This window comes from Pistacia vera, unplaced genomic scaffold, assembly GCF_008641045.1.
Source record: "Pistacia vera cultivar Batoury unplaced genomic scaffold, PisVer_v2 Contig1149, whole genome shotgun sequence".
Classification (NCBI taxonomy): Eukaryota; Viridiplantae; Streptophyta; class Magnoliopsida; order Sapindales; family Anacardiaceae; genus Pistacia; species Pistacia vera.
The window spans coordinates 77,370-97,264 of record NW_022195192.1 but is presented as its reverse complement, the minus strand read 5'-3'; the positions used below and the strand labels follow the sequence as shown (position 1 = coordinate 97,264).

Genomic DNA, 19,895 nt, shown 5'->3' with positions numbered 1-19,895 from the left:
AGTAAAGCATGTTCCTTCCCGCATCCAATAACGAAGGAAGATTCTACATATTGTTTTTCTTAATGGAAAAGAAAGTGAAATATCTTGATATATAAACTCTTAACGGGTATCATATGATGGGTAATTACTGGACAAAAGAAAAGTCCCTCAAGTCAAAAGTAGGACCCAAACGGATCTGAGCAGTTCAGATTTCTCATCAGCTCATCCACGAGCAGACAAATCACTTCTCATCATCCACACGGCAGTGCTGCGATAACGACACCTATTATTCTCTCCAAATAGTGTCTCCACGTGGCCTATCAAAAAATAAGAAAAGAAAATCTTTCCCGTACGCTAAGAATCGGCATTGTCTCATTTTGGTTTCCAAAAAATCGGAATTGGATTGATTTTTATTTTTTTTTATCCAAATCCTATACTTTCGCTCCAGTTTCTCTCTGTTTTTGACACCAACCAAAAAAAAGAAAAAAGAAAAAAAATCCGAATCCAAATTTCGAAAAAAGAAATCAGAATAATCATATCATGCAGCGATTTGTTGACAACGCCCTCGCTGTCACCAAAGAGTGAGTCCTTCTCTCCGACTCCGTCTATGACGCATGTGCATTTACATACATACGTGTATGTATGTATTTGTGTTGATTTGAGGGTTTAGTAGTTGCGGATCTTATGAATTGTGCTTTGATTGTGAATTTCTTAAGTTAATTTGGATTAAAATGAGGGTGATTTTGTGTAAGTTTTGTTTTTTGGTGAGAAATGAGCGGTTTTGGTTGTTGGTTTGTAGTGCAGGTCGGTGAAGACGTTCACATATGAGTCATTGAACAACATTGTGAGGCTGATCAATGGAATTTCAGCGCTTTTGTTGGCTGTTCTACCGGGGAAGGCCACTATTCTTGAAGGTATTCATGGTTGGGAGCTCCGTCCGACGTTTCGTGGGCCCAGGTTTCCCCGTTGGATGGAAAAGTAAGTTTTGAAACTTCAGAGCTTAGCTTGTCTGCATTGATGGAGTTCTTGCGAAAAGATATTGGCTTAGGATCAATGGATTTTTTATTTTTTATTCCAATTATGATACAAGGTGAATTGTTTAGAGTAAAGCAGTTTTTGTGAATTGAGATTAAACGAGATATGGGCAATTCCTCAAGTATATCAATTATGTGTCTTTGTTTTCATAAATGAGTTATCTGGGATGATGGTGCCACTTTTTGGTTTACTTTTAGCGCGAATAGAACTTTTAAGTTAAACTTCTTTGTAGAGGAGAGGAAGGTGAACTATTGCTTGCTTGGCCTTTTTGTTTACCTGTAGGCTCAAACGATGAGGAAATATAGTATTTTTTTTTTTGTTGTGATATCTTGTGAATTTCTGGAAAGAGATTTTTGGCTAGTTTGGGATTTCTCAAAACTATGATTATACCAGATTTGGCTGTCTAGCACACTCATGATAAGCGATAACATTGGGGACTACCTTCTGGGGAATTGTTTGATTAAAGCTAAATGGAAATTGTGAATGCATCTTAAGCCATCTAACTGAGCCAGAAGCCTCCACCTCACTCAGATCCTTAGTTCTCTTGCATGGAAAGGATATAATCTACCTTAAGTTACGAGCTGTAGGGGCCCACAAAGATAGAGAATGGGATTACCTTCAATGAAGGACTTTCTATGTAATCTTTGTTTATACTGTTATGGGTAATGAAACCACATAATTTTCTTGCTGGTTGATGGCTGATTTGAAACCAAATAATCGCCGCAAATTTCATATTTTGGCATAAATATAGTTGCGTAATGTTTTTGTGGCGAATTATCTTACATAGTTTATCTCTCTTTTCTTTTTCCATTCAAACATGTCCTAGTGTGTATGTCTTTCTCTTCAGTTGTGCTTTCTTGCATTCTTCCTTTCTAGATTTTTATTCTTTGACTATCAAATTCCTAATTTTCCTCTCATTTTCTTTAATTTTTTTTGTGGTGGTTATTATCATGCCTTGTGACACAAATTTCAATGATTTTTGACATCTCTATTTTCATGATGATGATAGTGGTGTATCCTCATTCAACCGATTCATTCATGAGCTTCCTGAGGATTCTGATACTTCAAGTGTAGATTACACTTCTGGAGAGGAGGATTTTGATGCAGGGTATCTTTCATCACCATCATCCAATTGTTCACGAATCTCCAGAACAACTAGTTTCAGTAAGTATGAAAGGCATAGGACTGGTTGGATCATGTTCATATTCTCATGGATTCTGTTTCCTCTAAAGTTTTTGCTGGGGATACCTTTTCGTCTTGGCCGCATGTCTTATACAAGGGGGTCAAAAGCCTCTTCTTCAGGTCATCAAGCTGTGCATTTACGGTCGATTAAGAGGATACACACCCTCAGGGACTATGTTGTTCACCGGACTACTGACAGGAGACGTGGAGTCATTGAGGTTTATTCAAGTACTTCTAACTATAATACCAAAGATATAGTGTTTACATTGATCATTGATTTTTCTAATATCTTGTGCATGTATTAATATGGATTATTTTCTCCTTGTTCATTTCCTATGTTATGTCATCAGGACCTTCATTTAGCAATTGAGATTGTCATAGAAGCTGTATTTGATTTTTTTCACAAGGCTGCACATTTTCTTCTTTCCCCAACAGAAGCTTTTAGATTAGTTTGGAGATGGTTTTCATCTGACAGCAGTGGCAGTGAAGATATTCATGATGGTGTTTATGATACCACAGTGCAAACAGCAACACTTGGTGAGAATAATCCAGCTGTTAGAGAAAAGAAAACTAGTCTCCATCAGGCTATGAATACAGATGCTCGTACCTGTCAAGATGTTATAACAGAGCTTGGGTAAGGACAATGCTTCTGTTGAATCTTTTCAATCTTCGTTTGGGAATTTTTCTGTATTTTGTAAATTTTTTCTTGCATTTATCTCCTTTAGGTATCCATACGAGGCTATACATGTGGTAACTTCTGATGGATATATTCTGCTTTTGGAAAGAATTCCCAGGTATGATTGGTTTCTTTTCCTTTCAGAATATAGCTTTTTGTGGGAATGTTGTGTCTGATGCTTATGAGTGTGATTTTGTAGACGTGATGCTCGGAAGGCTGTTTATCTACAGCATGGAATTCTGGATTCATCCATGGGGTGAGTTGTTTCTTCCTTTTTTTTTTCTAATTTATGATTGTTTTAAGTCAAGTCTCTTGAACAGTATATATTAGAAAAAAAAAAGTATGCATCTTCCTTTTTTCTCCTTCTTTTTGATAAGGAAGTGAACATGTTCCCTTGGCTTCTGCTTTGTGTATTCAGGAATTGTGCTAGTTTTTCATGCTAGACAGAAGAAAATGCAGTGTAGTCAGTAGATTATATTTTTATTTGGTGATTTTTTTTATTGGAATATACATGGGTAGAACGAAAGTCATCCTTGCTTTTTCTGTTCCAAATTACAGTTGCAAATCACCTAATTTGTTTTTTTACGACTTGATTAAATATTTTGTGTTTTATGAAGTACCTATTTTTGTTGCTTATAAGTTTATTTTGTTGTTTAGGTGGGTGTCTAATGGAGTTGTTGGTTCTCCAGCATTTGCAGCCTATGATCAAGGTGTGTTGTAATTGCCTTGGAGTATTTACATTCCAGTCACATCACTCTTTAGATTGGACTATAAACTGGCCAATTTTTTTGTTGTTAAAAATATATTTTTATATATATTTATTTGCAGGTTATGACGTTTTCCTCGGGAATTTCCGTGGTTTGGTTTCTAGAGAGCATATTGACAAAAATATTTCCTCTCGACAGTAAGTTTATAGGAGAAACTATTGATAATTTCCTTAGCAGTTATATTTGATTAATTTGAATATCAGAACCTGAAATTGAATATATAATTTTTTCTACATCCTGCACGTGCACACATATCATAGGAGGTGGCTGATTGGCACGTCAGTGGTATTTTACTAAAAGTTAATATGACTTAATGTAGGTACTGGCAGTACTCCATCAATGAGCATGGTATGGAGGATCTTCCAGCTATTATAGAGAAGATTCAAGAAATTAAAACTTCAGAATTGAAGATAAGTCATCCTGATCTCAAGGAAGAAATAAATGAGGATCAGCCTTACAAACTTTGTGCAGTCTGCCATAGCTTGGGAGGAGCTGCTATGCTGATGTATGTTGTAACTCGTCGGATTGAAGAGAAGCCCCACAGACTCTCAAGATTAATTTTATTATCTCCAGCAGGCTTTCATGATGATTCCAACCTGGCTTTTACAGTGTTTGAGTATTTATTCCTACTTATGGCTCCTATTCTTCAACATATAGTGCCAAGCTTCTATATACCCACTAGATTCTTCCGTATGCTGCTAAATAAGTTGGCTCGAGACTTTCATAACTATCCTGCTGTTGGAGGTCTGGTTCAAACTCTGATGAGTTATGGTGTTGGTGGAGACAGCTCAAATTGGGTTGGAGTGTTAGGGCTGCCGCACTACAACATGAATGACATGCCTGGAGTTTCATTTCGAGTGGCTCACCACCTTGCACAGATGAAACATTCAGGAAAATTTAGAATGTATGATTATGGTAGTGCATCTGTGAACATGGAGGTGTATGGTTCTCCTGAGCCATTGGACTTGGGCGAATATTATAAACTTATTGATATTCCAGTGGATCTGGTTGCTGGACGCAAGGACAAGGTAATTCGGCCTTCTATGGTAAAGAAGCATTACAAATTAATGAAAGACGCAGGTGTTGATGTCTCATACAGCGAGTTTGAATACGCCCACCTGGACTTCACGTTCTCCCACAGGGAAGAACTCTTAGCCTACGTGATGTCGCGCTTGCTTCTTGTGGAGCCTACCTCCCCAAAGAAACAACTCAGTCATAAGACCAAGCCTACCCCCCAAAAGAAAGAACTCAGTCACAAGGCTGCGAGGTCGAAGAAGAAAGGACAGGTAAGCTCCTAATGGTTGATATAGGACAAAAGCTAAGGACAGGTAAGCGCCTAATGGTTGATATAGGACAAAAGTTCTGTGCCTTTCGCTTATGGATTTGTTGTCTCATTTGCTTCAGATTGTTGTTTGTACATGATTTATAGATAGGATTTTATTTGATGTGATTATACGCGTAAGCTTCCCATTCAGTTTTTTCATCGGCAGGAAGTGAAGCGTAATCCGAGATAGAGTTATGTACTAAAAAGTTGTATACTAGACACCAGAGTACTCGAATTGATTTTGATGTGTTGTCTGTAATCTTATACTGCAAAGCTTAGTTCTGGAAAATATTTCCATCGCCATTATTGCAATAATGTGAGTACTCTTATGGGGGATGAATGTAGACAACAGTGAACTCATGTGATTAAGTAGCAGTACACAAACTAGTTGTTAGTGGCTTGCATTTTGATTTTGTCCAAGTATTTTTGATATCTGGGTATTTTCTGAATAAAGTATTTTAGTATGTAAATGAATTTTGGTATTATGTTTATTTTCTTGTATCAGAACAATATTTCAAGTATAAGAGTTGTTATGAAGCTGTTAATGTTATAGTAATCTTCAAATGATGATCTGATAAAATGTTACCGATTATAAAATAGTTTCGCCCTATATATTATCAAAATATAACCAATTTAATTTGTGATTCAATAATAATCTTTTAAAATTTAGAGTACAACATAAAAATAATATTATGAATTATAATTAAGAGTTGAAAAGTTATGTAAAACGAATCATATAACTTTTTTTTCCTCATTTTACACTGAGTTTTTTTTAAATTTTGTATGAAAAATCCCCTCACTTAAATTCTGCTTTAATTTAAATGAACTCCAATCCAACTGGATAAAACGACGACGTTACCACTTTAACCGCAAATTTTGAAGGAAGGCTCGAAGCGGTGCGTTTAGATGAAGACAGAAACAGGCAGACATAGTGCATAGAAGAGGTTCGTTTGGTTTGCGAGAAAACAGAGAGTTCGGAAAAAAATAAAATAAAATAAAATAAAAACCAGAGAAAGCAAATGGCGGTGAGTTCGCCGTACTGGGCGTCCGTACGGATAATAACGGGCACCATTTCCGGCGGCATTTTAGGCTTCTACGTTATGCACCGTGTTGAAATAAGCTACAAGGTCAACTTCTTATTCTCCCTCTATATGTTTGTTTGTTTCCACTCTCTGAAATCGCTGGAAAATTTTGGAATTCTTATTACTTTTTATCTCTTTAGGGATTTTCTTTTCCGGGATTTTTTTTCAAACTAAGTTTATTTAGCTTACACATTTGGTGGGGGATTTTTTGGTACCATCCCGGTACTGTCGCCGGGATCGGCGGCGGCACCATAATATTGTATTGACAATCTGAAATGCCAGTAACATTCAATGCCTAATTACTTGTCATTTTAGTGACATATATTGGTAAATTTTACTATTTTTGCGTTGTAACTGGCCCTGTAACGTTACTGGCAATTACCATTTTGCTTTCTCCATTTCTTTATTGATTTCGTATAACAATCTCGTGTGTTGTGGTCAGGGATTGATGAGTATAAAAGTATGAACTTTTATTTATTTGTTGATTTGGTTAATATACAGGAGAAGATGAAGGAGAGACTGAGATTGTATGAGATTGAGATGAAGAAGAGGCAAGAGAAGTTGAATGAGCTTGAGGATTCTGCCTAGTTTTGAATGTTATGAAGTAGTTCTAAACTTTTCCTTTTTTCTTTTGATTTTAAGCTTTTTGGTTTCTGTGAAATTATAGGAAAGTTGAGGAACAGAATGAACTCTTGAGTATTGTGTATTATATTGTTTTAGTCACCGAAATAACGAGAAATTTAATTGCAAGTGAAAGTTGAGTTCTGAGGTATCAAACAATTCAGATGGTCAGATTCTCTTATCTTGAATTCTCTCAGTCTCAGCTACCAAACAGACTCACGTAAGATTTTAGTGTTGATGTTAAAGAAGGAGTTTCTAGATTTGGCTTGGTGTACATTGCTGATGATTTGGAGCAGTCCTGCCAATGCGATAAGCCAATAACCAAGTAGGTAAGGCTTTCTCTAGAATTGGTTGCTTATATAGTTGGCATCAGATTCGACTAAAAAATGAATTTTTCAATTGTCTGTTCGGTGTATCTTGAGGTGTTGATTGTTATAATTGATCATCTTTTTTTTCTAATCAGACAAGAACTAGTGAATGGTGCAAACTCCAAACCAAGCCAATAATTTGAATTTTTTGGGGTATTTCTCTTTGAAAGGATATTTAGACCATTTTCTTAAGCCTCCAGGTATTTTTTCAGAATTTTTAGTTGATGTTATCTATAATGATTCAGCAGTTCATTAAGATGGTGGAATGGTATATGGTTGCATTCAGATTGATACTAAAACAGTTCCTTTTAGTGGTGAACATGTTTAATTAATCATGTTATTTTGGTTAGATAGTGCTATACAAACTTGACCTTATGATGTTAAGCATTTCAATCCAATTTCAACATGAACAGTTCCTGTAAAATCAAATGTACTAATTATATGCTGGAGACAGGATAGTAGAGGGGTTTTGCTGATAATTTTAAGTTGATACCTCAATTATATGAGTGCTTCACAGCTACCTGCAGGATTTTCTCTGTACTCGGAACCATTAGAATTTTGTTTGGGTGACTGTATGATTAGTGATTACCATAGAACCTGAGAAGGCTCTAAGCTTTCTTCAGGCAAATATAGATCAGCTTGTTCTTGGAAGCAATGCTGAATGAGTTAAGTTGCTGTGAACATTAAGAATTTCTATGGGTCCCCAGACTTTGTCTTAAGACAATGACCCTTAAAACTCTGCCTCTAACTACTGTTTGCTTGAACTGTTTGCTCATGAGCACTGTTAGTTTATGAAGATAAGAAGCAAGAAACAACCCTTCAAATACATCCGATGTTTCTTCCTTCGAGGCTACTGCTTATGCATTACCTGATGTTGATGTTCTTGTTTAAGCTTAATTGCGGAGTGTGCTATGTGTTTTGGCTAAGTTTCGAAGCATGGTTCTGAGAAAATTTAACTCCCCGGCCATCCCAAGTTTCAATTTAACAAAATGGCCTTGAAAATGTTTTTCATTTTTTCTTTTTTGAATTTGGAGAAGCTGACGTGGCACGGTTAGGATTCGATAAACATGTAAAATGGGTTAAAATGAAAGGATTAAAACATATGTGGGAAAAATCATAATTAATGAAAGTTTTTTAAAATTTGAAATTTAAAAGTTCACCCCACCCGTTCAAATCGCTTAATCGAAACTGATTAGGGCAAAAATCGATTTGTTGAACCCTAAACAAAGACTGTGTGATTCCGATCCAAACTCCAAATTTTCACACCATATTCAATCCTAAAATCAATTTGTTGAACCCTAAACGAAATACAGTCGCGATTTCTAGCGATACAATCGCGATTTCCAATCGAAACTGTAACTTTTCACACCAAATTCAATCCTAAAATCGATTTCTTGAACCCTAAACGAAATCTCTACGATTTCCGGCGATATAGTCTAGATTTTCGATCGAAACTGTAAATTTTCACACCAAATTCAATCATAAACCATGGTTGACATTCACAACGAGGACGAAAACCCAACATCACTTGGAATCCTAGAGTCCGGTGGCGCGAGTAGTTTAATGGCTGTTTCGATGGATCATCCGATCAGTGAAGGTGGTCCACAGGCAGAGGAGACGACGACGACACAACAACAGAGAGAAGAATCGCAAAACGGTTCTGAAGAGGAGGAGGCTAACGAGAATTCAAGCAAGGAGGAGGAGGCTGGAGAGAATGCAAGCGACGAGGAGGCCGACGAAGAAATGGTACATATTTGTTTTGAGAGTGTATTGCTCTGTATTGTCGTTTAAGCGATCATTTGTATCGCTTAAACGATTCATCCCTTTTACTCATGGTCGCTTAAACGATTCCAGATCACTTAAGCGATCTTGTCTGAGGCAGATTATCTGCCCAGATCTAAGATATCGCTTAAGCGATTTATCTTTACTATTGATCGCTTAAGCGATTCCAGATCGCTTAAGCGATCTTGTGCGAGGCAGAATCATCTGCCCAGATCTAAGATCTCTTATGCGATTCATTCAGTTTACTCTTGGTCGCTCAAATCGCTTAAGAAGATCTTGCACGAGGCAGAATCAAGATCTCTTAAGCGATCCAAAATCGCTTAAGTGACCACAGAGGTGATTTTTTGTTGCTGATATATTGTTTATTAGTTGTTTTGGTTTATTTTTGTTGCTGATATTTTGTTTATATCGATTGTGCAGATTGTGCGGACCGTAAACTATAAAGAGTACGGGTTGGACATTGTAAGTGAGAATGTACCGTACTTCCCTGTAAGGGTGACGGTTAGGTCGAGTTGGGATGTTTTTGAGAGAATAAAGGGGATTTTAGATGGATTGAGGAATGGTCAACGATGATTCAAAGAGACTTGTTTCGATCAGTTTTTGAAAATCGGAACAAATTGGAAAAAGACGTTCTGGGGGCAAGGAGTGCATTATATGTTGTTGTACTTAGTAAAATGCCAAAAAAAGCAAGAAATGTGGTTCGTGGTGGATGGAAAGCCACTACGTTTTGGGATGATGGAATATGCGTTGGTGACCGGCTTAGGATGTGGGAAAATGCCAGATGAGGATGAGGCAAAGGCAATAAAGGAGAGTGGGGCAGCCGTAAGGTTGGTTGAGAAGGTTTTGCAGGGGAAAACGTCTATTGCAGGATGCGATTTAGAGAAGATTATAAGAAGAGTTCGGTTTACCGATCCAGAGAAGTTCAAACTGTACTTGATATTGTTCTTACATTCGATCCTAATGGCTGGTGACTCAACAAAAGCCATTAATATGAATTGAGTGAGGTTTGCAATCAACTTGGACTTCTTTAATTCTTATTTGTGGGGACGGGTAACATTTAAGCGAATCATGGACTCCCTGTAAGGGAAAAACATGGCGTTAAAGCAATCCCAATGGGTCGGGAAGGATAAACCGAGCACGTACAATTTGTTTGGCTTCTCATGGGCAATGCAAGTAAATATTAATAGCTTTTTGTTATATTTTTTGTAATATATGTGTTTGAATTATGATATTGGACTATTTTTTTACAATGTAGGGTTGGATGTATGACCTCGTCCCTATCTTCGCTAAGGCGGGGGGAGGGAGGGAGGGAAGAGTTTGGATGTGCGACAATAATTTCCTAGGATGTTGCGGTGGCATGTCCAGAAGTGTACCCATTGGGATTACGACAAAAAAGACATTGAAATTGAAACGGCTGTGGTAAGATTAAAGGATTAAGCTTTTGAATATGTAGTTGCTTTAACATGTCGCTTCAATCTCATTGATTTTGTTTCTTATTGTAGGGAGTCGTCCGTCTCTTTCTCACCTCTATTGGGGGTGAAGCGGAACATGAGTATGTCACATCTTTCGAACCAGTGGAGATAAAGGGATGAACGGATAAACTGCCTGATGCGGGACCTAGAAGGGGTCACGCATGTGACAGTAGTTGCAGGACCACTGCTTGAGAACGTGGTTGACGTCAAGGATGATGAAGCTCCAATCGGTGGGAGGGAGGAGGAGGAGGAGGATGAGAGGGATGAAGAGGTTCGTATGCCTCAGCAAACTAGTACAACAAGTACCGCTTTGCCGAGAAATCGGCATCGGGAGAATGAGGTGGTTGACCTCAAAAACGGCTTGTTTGAGAGTTTTACAACAATCGTTTATGATAGGTTTGACAAGATGGAAGAGAGGATGAAAATGGTGGAGGAGAAAGTGTATAAGGTGGTTGAGAAAGTTGGTACGGTGGAGGAAGAAATTGGTGGAGTATTAAAGGCGGTTGAAGTGCAACCTGGGCTGAAAAGAGAGAGCCGAAAGAGCAAGTTTGTCAAATCGCCTTACATGATAGTAACACATGGAAAGAAGAAGAAAATTAAGAAACAAATGGAGGAAGAAGAAAAAATGGAGGAGGTTAAGGAGGTTGGTGGAGGAAGTGGGGCAGTGATAATAGAGGAGGATGAGGTGGGAGGCGAAGGAGGCGAGGATGTACAAACGGAGGAAGGGGGAGGAAGTGGGCAAGCATAAATGGACTCAAAGGTCGATTTGTATAGGCCAATAGAGGAAGAAAAGAAAAAACTCTTCTATGCCTATTACAATAAATCAGGAAGTGATACCCATGTAAAGTGTAAGACAGGGGATTATCATCGGGAATGGTTTAAACAGTTTGTTACGATGGGCAGGTGGCTTGAGGACTCGGTGAGTTATTTTCGCTTAATTTTCCTTATTTTTTCTTATGTTTTCCATACTTATCATGTTGTTTTTAATTGATGCAGCACATCGATGGGTTATTGGCACTGATAAGGCAACGACAAACCAGTAATGGTGATCTATTGTATACCAACTGTGCCATCACCGATGTGGCATTTGGCCAAACGCTTGTTTCGACATATCACAATTTGATAAAAAAGGTCGTTGGTAGAGGTGCAGCAAAAGGAGCCAAGCGAAAAAGATTGGCCCTAGAAGACTCGGACTGCATCCTTGATGATTTTAAGTTTGATGACAGGATTATGCAGTATGTACGAGGGGAAAGGCCCAAATATGGCCACAGTTGGGCAAAGGTTAAAAGAGTCTACTACATCATCAACGTTAGAGATATGTATTGGATAGCAGTCGTCGCGCATCTAGAGGAGGGGTTGCTGAAGATCCTTGACTTCAACCCTACTATTTGTCGAGACAAGCAGTTGGAGATCGAGTTGGAGCCACTGTCATTGTTGTTCCCGCGGCTGTTGTGTGACAACAAGATGTTTGAGCACTTCGGTGATGAAGTACTGACCGGAAAGTGGCCAGTTAAGTGCTCTATCGTCCCAAAGAATGAGTCAAGGTAAATTTTGTATAAAACTAACTTACATAATACAATTGTTCTATAAGTTGATTCTAATGCTCATGTCTTTTTTCTATTGTAGTGCTGATTGTGGGGCATATGCCTTGAAATTTATTCAGTTTGACATGACCAACACCCCGATGGACGACTTGAATGACGAAACAATGAGCAACTGCCGGGAATGTTGGGCTGTTGAGTGCTTCCAGGGGCATATGGATCCGTTTTGAGTGACCAGAACCCAATGAAAAGGTATGGAAGTTGGACTTTGAATATTATAGTTTATGTGATGTTGATGTTAATACTTGGGTTGTGGTGCTGATGCTGCAGGTGTCATGCTTGTACAGAGGTTTACCGAAAGAGACGGACTAAGTGAACTTCTCAATCTTGCACTCCATAACTTTTTGGATTTTTTTTTTTAATTTACAAAAGTTGACGTGGCTGCAAGTGTGTGCCGGATAATTTTGCAGGTTCTTGGCAAACAATGAGAGGAAACTTCTTAGAGGCTAGTTGGCAGGAGGTGGCATCTACAATCAAGGCTGTTGGCAAGGCATGGTACCAAACAATGATCTCAGACAGGTTCCTGGCAAATAGAATTCGAAAACTTCTCAAAGGTTGGTTGGCAAGAGGAGGCATTTGCAATCAAGGCTGCTGGCAAGGCATGGTACCAAACAATGATCTCATACAGTGATTATATAGAATTCGAAAACTTCTCTGAGGCTGGTTGCAAGAGGAGGCATCTACAATCAAGGCTGCTAGCAAGGCATGGTACCAAACAATGATCTCAGACAAGTTCCTGGCAAACAGAATTCGAAAACTTCTCAAAAGTTGGTTGGCAGGAGGAGGCATCTGCAATCAAGGTTGTTGGCAAGGCATGGCACCAAAAAATGATCTCAGACAGTGATTATACAGAATTCGAAAACTTCTCAGAGGCTGGTTGGCAAGTCACAGGAGGGAAATGAGAATGTATGGAAGGGAAATGGGACAAAAAATGATACTTGGAATTGGGTTCTTCTTTGCAATTATTTGGGTAGAGGAAATTTTATTACAATCAGAACTAGAGTTAAATGTCTTAGGAATTATTGTGTTTTGGCACTATTATGGATGATTTTAAGTTTAAATTTTCAATTACATTGATGTCTCTTATATTTTGAGTTGTGATGAATTAGATTGATATAAATTACTTAATTTTGCGATACAAATTCTTTTTGGATTTGGGAGGGAAATGAGTGAGGTAGAAATGTATCCCAATCACAGACATTTCGAAATTAATTAACTTAAAGACATGCATGGTACCAAACAATTACGTACATGAGCGACCACATATATCTCTTAAACGACCAAGAGTTTTCCACAAATGATCGCTTAAGCGATCTAAAATTGCTTAAGCAACCAAGAGTTCTTTTACGAAGGATCGCTTAAGCGATTCATAAGATCGCTTAAGCGATCATACATCTGGGTAGATGTTGATTCTGCCTTGGTCAAGATCGCTTAAGCGACCAAGAGTAAAAGCTAGGAATCGCTTAAGAGATACGTAAGGATCGCTTAAGCGATCATAGATCTGGGCAGATGTTGATTCTGTCGCGGACAAGATCGCTTAAGCGACCAAGAGTAAAAACAAAGAATCGCTTAAGCGATACGTAAGGATTGCTTAAGCGATCATAGTTCTGGGCAGATGATTCTACCGCGGACAAGATCGCTAAAACGATCTGAAATCGCTTAAGTGACCAAGAGTAAAAGCAAAGAATCGCTTAAGTTATCCAAATGGATCGCTTAAGCGATTATAGGTCTGGGCAGATGATTCTGCCTTGGTAATGATCGCTTAAGCGATTTAAGATCGCTTAAGCGATCATGTCCGTGGGCATCGCTTAAGCGATCTCTTAAGCGATCGTTCGTGTGGGCACTTGTGTATTCTTTGCTCATGATCGCTTAAGCGATCATAAATCGCTTAAGCGACCAAGTGTAAAAGGTTAGGATCGGTTAAGCAATATCATAAATAACACTGGATCTTTTAAGCGACTAAGTCTAAATACACAGGATCGCTTAAGCGATATAGCAAATCGCTTAAGCGATCCTGTGTATTCGGATTTTATTTATTGTAATTCAGAAGATCGGTTAAGCGATTAACGCTATCTTAAACATATAAGGTGTACGATTCATTCTCAGTAGAACATGACCGTTATTGTATTTTAATTAAACATATAGTTCTTTTACGTCAATATGAAATATATAAGGTGTAGAATGTTTACGTCTATGCTAAACATATAGGGTTTAAGATTCATTCAGTGGACCATGACCGTTATTATATTTATATTAAACATATAGTTCTTTTTGTTTTGCATAAACAAAGAAAGAGCGAGAAGTACCTCATGAAGTTTGAAGGGTTTAAGAGAACTAGGTAACCATGCAAGCTTAACATCTGTATGTTCCGAGAAAAGAAGAAGAATATCTATTCATAAAGCTTGCATGGTTACTCAGTTCTCTTCAACCCTTCAAAATTCATGAGGTACTTCTCGCTCTTTCTTTGTTTATAGAAAACAAAAAGAACTATATGTTTAATACAAATATAATAACGGTCATGGTCTACTGAACGAATCGTACACCTTATATGTTTAAGATAGCGTTAATCGCTTAACCGATCTTTTGAAATACAATAAATAAAATCCGAATACACAGGATCGCTTAAGCCATTTACGATTCGTTCAGTGGACCATGACCGTTATTATACTTTTATTAAACATATAGTTCTTGTACGTTTATATCAAACATATATGGTAGAATGTTTACATCTATATTAAATATATATGGTGTACGATTCGTTCAATGAAACTTGACCGTTATTATATTTTAATTAAATATATAGTTCTTTTACGTCTATATTAAATATATACAGTGCAGAATGTTTACTTCTATATCAAACATATGTCCATAAACTTGGAAAAGAAATATGGCAGTAAATTACCCTTAATCATTTAAGCGATCCCGTCTATTTAGCTTTCGTCGCTTAAGAAGGTTACAGCAGTTGTGCTGAAAACCTTATAATGATAATAGGAGCCATTGTTAATAGTCTAAAAGTTTGTGAAAAATTCTGGCAGTCTCTTGGTCTACAGAGTGCAGAGCATATTGTTACAGAGTTCAATTTTATATATCGGTTAAGCGATCCTATATACATAAGTCATGATTTGCTTAAGTGATATCTCGCATCGCTTAAGCGATCATGCCTAATTTCCTTTGTATTGTACAATAATCATTCTCAAATTCAAGGCTAGAGATTTGGGTCGAAAAGAACTAGATAACCATGCAAGCTTAGTGAACATATCTTCTTCTTCCTTCTTCAAAACATAAAAGGTGCGTTTGGTTGAATATTTCTATCCATATTCCCAATCTTATTCCCAAAATATTTGTTTGTTTAATTATTTAGTAAATATTAGTTTATTTTTTTAATTACTTTTAGACCCCTTAAGTTTATTAATTTCATAAAAACCGGTAGGAAAAATTTTTAAATTTAACAAAAACACCCCCACCTACCCACCACCGTCGGAATCTAGCCGGAAAAGGGCGTTATGATGCAGACCTATTGGATCTGGTCGGTAGGGCGTCGATATGGCCTTTTCCGGCCACATCGACCGTAGATCTGGCCAGAAAAGGCCAGATCTACGGCCAGATCTGGTCGTCGACGGCCGCAAAAGTCCAAATCTGGCCGTTACTGATGGCCAAAGAAATGGCCGTCGTTGTCGGTCAACGATGGCTAGATCTGACCTTTTCTGACCAGATCCACTGTGGATCTTGTCGAAAAAGGCCACATCAGTGAATTACCGGCCAGTTTCGGTCCTTTGTAGGCCGTTGTGATAGATTCCGGTTACCACCGACAATGATTGCCGGAATCTGGCAAGTATGGGTGGTGGGGGTGTTTATGTTAATTTTTAAACTTTTTTTCTAGGGGTATTTAATGAAATTAATAAACTTAAGGGGTCTTAAGTAATTAAAAAAATATACTAATATTTCCTAAATAATTAAACAAACAAATATTTTGGGAATATGGATAGAAATATTCAACCAAACGCACCCTTTATGTTCTAAAGAAAGAAGAAGAAAAAATATTCACTAAGCTTGCATGGTTATCTAGTTCTCTTCGACCCAAAGATCTAGCGATCCTTGATCGCCTCTACAAAAGGAAATTCGTTTAATCGCTTAAGCGATTTAATGTCTCACTTAACACTAAAATATAATAATAATAAAAATTTGAACCCTATAACCATATGCTCTGTAGTTTGTAGACCAAGAGAGTGCCGAAATTTTTCAGAAACTTTTTGACTATTAACAACGGCTCCTGTTATCACAATAAGGTTTTCAGCATAATTGTTGTAACCTTCTTAAGCGATCGCCTGCTAAATAGACGGGACTGCTTAAGTGATTAAGGGTAATTTACTACCATGTTTCTTTTCCAAGTTTATGAACATATGTTTAATATAGACGTAAACATTCTACACCATATATGTTTAATATAGCCATAAAAGAACTAATTTAATTAAGATATAATAACGGTCATAGTCCACTGAACGAATCGTACACCTGATATGTTTAATATAGACGTAAACATTCTACACCATATATGTTTAATATAGATGTACAAGAACTATATGTTTAATTAAAATATAATAACGGTCAAGTTCCACTAAACAAATCGTACACCCTATATGTTCAGAGTTCGAGCAAGAAAATGGCTTCAGAGTTGAGATATGAATAAAGAAGAAGACGGTTAAATTTTCACTTGGTCGATTAAGCGATCGTATGTGATGGGCAAAATCAATATCTGCTCAGGTGCATGATCGCTTAAGCGATCCGTGATTTTGCTTAAGCGATTCTTCTCTTTTTCACTTGGTCAATTAAGCGATCGTAGCGATCATGTGATTGGCAGAATCAATATCTGCCCAGGTGCATGATCGCTTAAGCGGTCCGTGATTTAGCTTAAGCGGTCCGTGATTTAGCTTAAGCGATTCTTCTCTTTTTCACTTGGTCAATTAAGCGATCGTAGATCGCTTAAGCGATCATGTGATGGGCAGAATCAATATCTGCCCAGGTGGACGATCGCCTAAACGATCTGTGATATCTTAGGCAATACATACTTTTCCATCTTTTCTCCTGATTTTTGACAAACTAAAATTACCAACACATATTAATTCTATACTTTCTCTTCAATTTGACAACCTAATTCCAAACTAAAATCACCAACCAACACATATTTAGGCTGTGTAACAAGAATACTAAATACAAAGAATTATTTATTCAAGGTAACAATAAAATTGAAAACATTAATAATTGAAAACAATAACTCATCAACGGTTGGCCTTGGCAACTCCCTGAATTTCATCCTTCTTCAAACCTAATTTTCAGGATCTGCATGTGATTACTTTTGGCAACTGCTTCTCTTGTGGCCAGATTGCTTACAAATTGAGCATTTATTCATCTTTCGAGGAGCCTCATAGGCTAATGAAATACGCTTAACTCTTTTTCTCCCCTTTGCTGTCTTCTTGAATGGCGGATGGATGATAATGTCAGCCAACTCTGGCGGCACTACCCACTGCTCTTCTGGAGGCACTGGATATATCATTTTTGACTAAGCTAGCATGTAGTGATTTGCCATATTCAGAGGGGAGCAAAGTTCCATATAAATCTTTGAACCAAAATTCAGCTTCCGTTGGTGTTTCAGTGCTACTGGTGCATGAGGACAAGGTAAACATTGAATGTCAAGCACTTTACAGCTACAAGTTTTACTAACAAGGTTAAATAGGGCATCCGAACCATAGCCGCACATAGTGAACTCTTGAGAATTAAGAGGATAGGCAAACAGTGCATTTGACAGTTCCATACGTTCTCGCAATAATTTTTCAGCTAACGGAACAAGGGTTGTAGTAAAATTATCTGACTTCGTACGATGCTCATGGAACCATCGTGACAATGTCCTCTAGATTGCATCAAAAAGTGCAACTATTGGAAACTCTCTTTCTATTAGCAACTTCGAATTTATGGACTCGGCTATGTTCGTGGTCATGACATTAAACCTTCTTCCAGGAAAGTAAGCTCTAATCCATCGCTCGAAACCAACATCATGCTCAAGATACTTAGCAACTCTATCATCCTTGATTTTGATTTGCTGGAAGTGCTCCTCGAACTCATCAACCCGATAAGCTTTTACTGCCATGTAGTATGTCTGAAGGAGGTCAGCACACTTAAACTTTTGTTTTATGTTCTCACCAAGGTGCCTCATACAGAATCCGTGATATGCTTGAGGGTAAATAGTGGCAATCCACTTCTTTATAGAGTTGTGCCTATAAGATATTATGCACAACTCGTCACTGTCAGGCACTATCATACGTAATTGCTGAAAAAACCAAGTCCATGACTTGTCATTCTTAGAGTCAACCACACACCATGCAAGAGGATATGTGTGATTCTCGTTGTCCTGTGCAATAGCCACCAACAATGTACCTCCATACTTTCCCGTCCAAAAGCAACCATCAACAGTCAACACCTTTCTCATGTTTACAAAACCGTTTATAGCAGAACCGTAAGCAACAAAAAAATATTTAAATATCATATTCTTATCCCACTTCAAAGCCGTTTTGCTACCTTCGTTTGTCAACTCAAGCATATAACGGTACGCTTCTAATACTGCGTACCCGTGCTCCAGCGTGCCCCTCACAAAATCTTGTGCACGTTGTCTCCCTTTCCAGCATTTCCAGTAACTAACAACACATCCCAACTCTGTGCGTACAAGTCTCTGAATTTCTTTAGGAGATGGACATTTCCCTTCAACGAACTGACTTTTGACAAATTGTCCAATAACATCAACGGAGGCTTGTCGATGCTCACCTAAAATATGTCCCAAACCACATGTGTGCTCATGGGTATATGTGCTAAGAATAAATTTTTTGGACTTCGCCAACCTTCTACAATAAACCCGCCACTTGCACTTTCGGTCACGACATGCAACCGTCATCACCAATGAATTTGACTTTTTGGTCATGAACTCAAAATTACCTCTCACCGTAACAAGTTTTAGCTTCCTCACCACTTCCTCTTTGTTGTCAAATAAATACCCTATGTGCAACTCCGATCCATCCGTAAAAACATGAGCTGATTCACTACTACCTGCAATTGCCCCCTCTAAACCTGCATAAACGACCATAGTGTTCTCTTCCTCATAAACTACACCTTCTGCATAATTTTTATTTAAAGGAATCTCTACATCTGCGGGAACATGTACGTGGTCCTCCTCCTCAACATTTTCATTCTGCCGCCCATGACCAACCTCTTCTACAGTGTCCTCCTCACCACCCAATTCACCATCTACTCTTGATATTTCAACTAACAAATCAATGCCCTCATAATTCAAATTAAAACCAGGCAAATCTCCGCCAACTTCCTCGTTATCCCCTTCCTTTGAACCAACTTCCAACGGTTTTCCTACAAAAGAAACCCTTAAAATCGGCCTCGAACCATTATCGGCCACATCAATCATTTATAACTTCACACTTTCATCCGACTTTAATATAGCAGGAGGTACCTTATAGTGTTCAGGAACTCTGCTTAAAACATACTTCACAACTATATCACTACATGAGCAACTCAAATCACCTCTTCTAATTATTTCATCAATCAACTCATCAAAACTAACCCCTGTGCTCACAGCAATTGGTATAACTTCTTTACTCTTCCCAATCCACTTCCACCTACTTTCTTCCTCCACCCACTCACCAAAATATTTAACACCCAAAACAACTTGTCCCATGTCTAATAATAGCCAACGACCTATAATGCAAGAAAAAAAATATTCTTAACTGATGTACTAAGGGTTGAAATATTTTAAAAATCATCTCCACAGTCGCTTAACAGATCTGCTGTATCGCTTAAGCGATCTGGTATATCGTTTACTGGAATGGATCGCTTAAGTGATCCAGTGTAAATAAGCATGATCGCTTAAGCGATCCAGTGTAAATAGGCATGATCGTTTAAGCGATCTGCTGCTATACACCAGACTTTTAGCAGATCGCTTAAGCGATCTT

General features: G+C 37.9%; 2 protein-coding genes across 5 annotated transcripts; both read left to right on the top strand.

Annotated features, from left to right (window-relative positions):
* The first annotated feature begins 350 nt into the window (after window positions 1-350).
* On the top strand, window positions 351-4,953 carry LOC116146229 (lipase member M-like). Of its 3 annotated transcripts, none has more exons than XM_031431633.1 (9): window positions 351-560; window positions 784-957; window positions 2,024-2,414; window positions 2,547-2,830; window positions 2,922-2,990; window positions 3,072-3,128; window positions 3,530-3,582; window positions 3,701-3,776; window positions 3,959-4,953. In XM_031431633.1, exons 1-9 carry the CDS (start codon window positions 520-522, stop codon window positions 4,935-4,937), a joined length of 2,124 nt encoding a protein of 707 aa, XP_031287493.1. In that variant the 5' UTR covers window positions 351-519; the 3' UTR covers window positions 4,938-4,953. The 3 variants fall into 3 exon arrangements, with proteins under 3 accessions (XP_031287493.1, XP_031287501.1, XP_031287503.1); XM_031431641.1 differs by having other exon boundaries at window positions 779-957; XM_031431643.1 differs by lacking the exon at window positions 351-560 and adding an exon at window positions 574-615 and having other exon boundaries at window positions 779-957.
* Window positions 4,954-5,808: 855 nt separating this feature from the next.
* On the top strand, window positions 5,809-7,390 carry LOC116146338. Of its 2 annotated transcripts, XR_004130482.1 has the most exons (3): window positions 5,809-6,090; window positions 6,547-6,995; window positions 7,130-7,390. XR_004130482.1 is itself a non-coding variant. In XM_031431756.1 (2 exons), exons 1-2 carry the CDS (start codon window positions 5,983-5,985, stop codon window positions 6,631-6,633), a joined length of 195 nt encoding a protein of 64 aa, XP_031287616.1. In that variant the 5' UTR covers window positions 5,809-5,982; the 3' UTR covers window positions 6,634-7,107. The 2 variants fall into 2 exon arrangements, 1 of the variants encoding a protein (XP_031287616.1); XM_031431756.1 differs by lacking the exon at window positions 7,130-7,390 and having other exon boundaries at window positions 6,547-7,107.
* Window positions 7,391-19,895: the final 12,505 nt, after the last annotated feature.

What these genes read in the sequence shown, in the direction of transcription:
- LOC116146229 (XM_031431633.1), top strand. Translation starts at nt 520, where the DNA reads ATGCAGCGATTTGTTGACAACGCCCTCGCTGTCACCAAAGA. An exon ending in GGAGACGTGGAGTCATTGAG is followed by an intron (nt 2,415 to 2,546) that starts GTTTATTCAAGT and finishes TTATGTCATCAG; the next exon opens with GACCTTCATTTAGCAATTGA. An exon ending in ATTTGCAGCCTATGATCAAG is followed by an intron (nt 3,583 to 3,700) that starts GTGTGTTGTAAT and finishes ATTTATTTGCAG; the next exon opens with GTTATGACGTTTTCCTCGGG.
- LOC116146338 (XM_031431756.1), top strand. Translation starts at nt 5,983, where the DNA reads ATGGCGGTGAGTTCGCCGTACTGGGCGTCCGTACGGATAATAACGGGC. An exon ending in GTGTTGAAATAAGCTACAAG is followed by an intron (nt 6,091 to 6,546) that starts GTCAACTTCTTA and finishes GTTAATATACAG; the next exon opens with GAGAAGATGAAGGAGAGACT.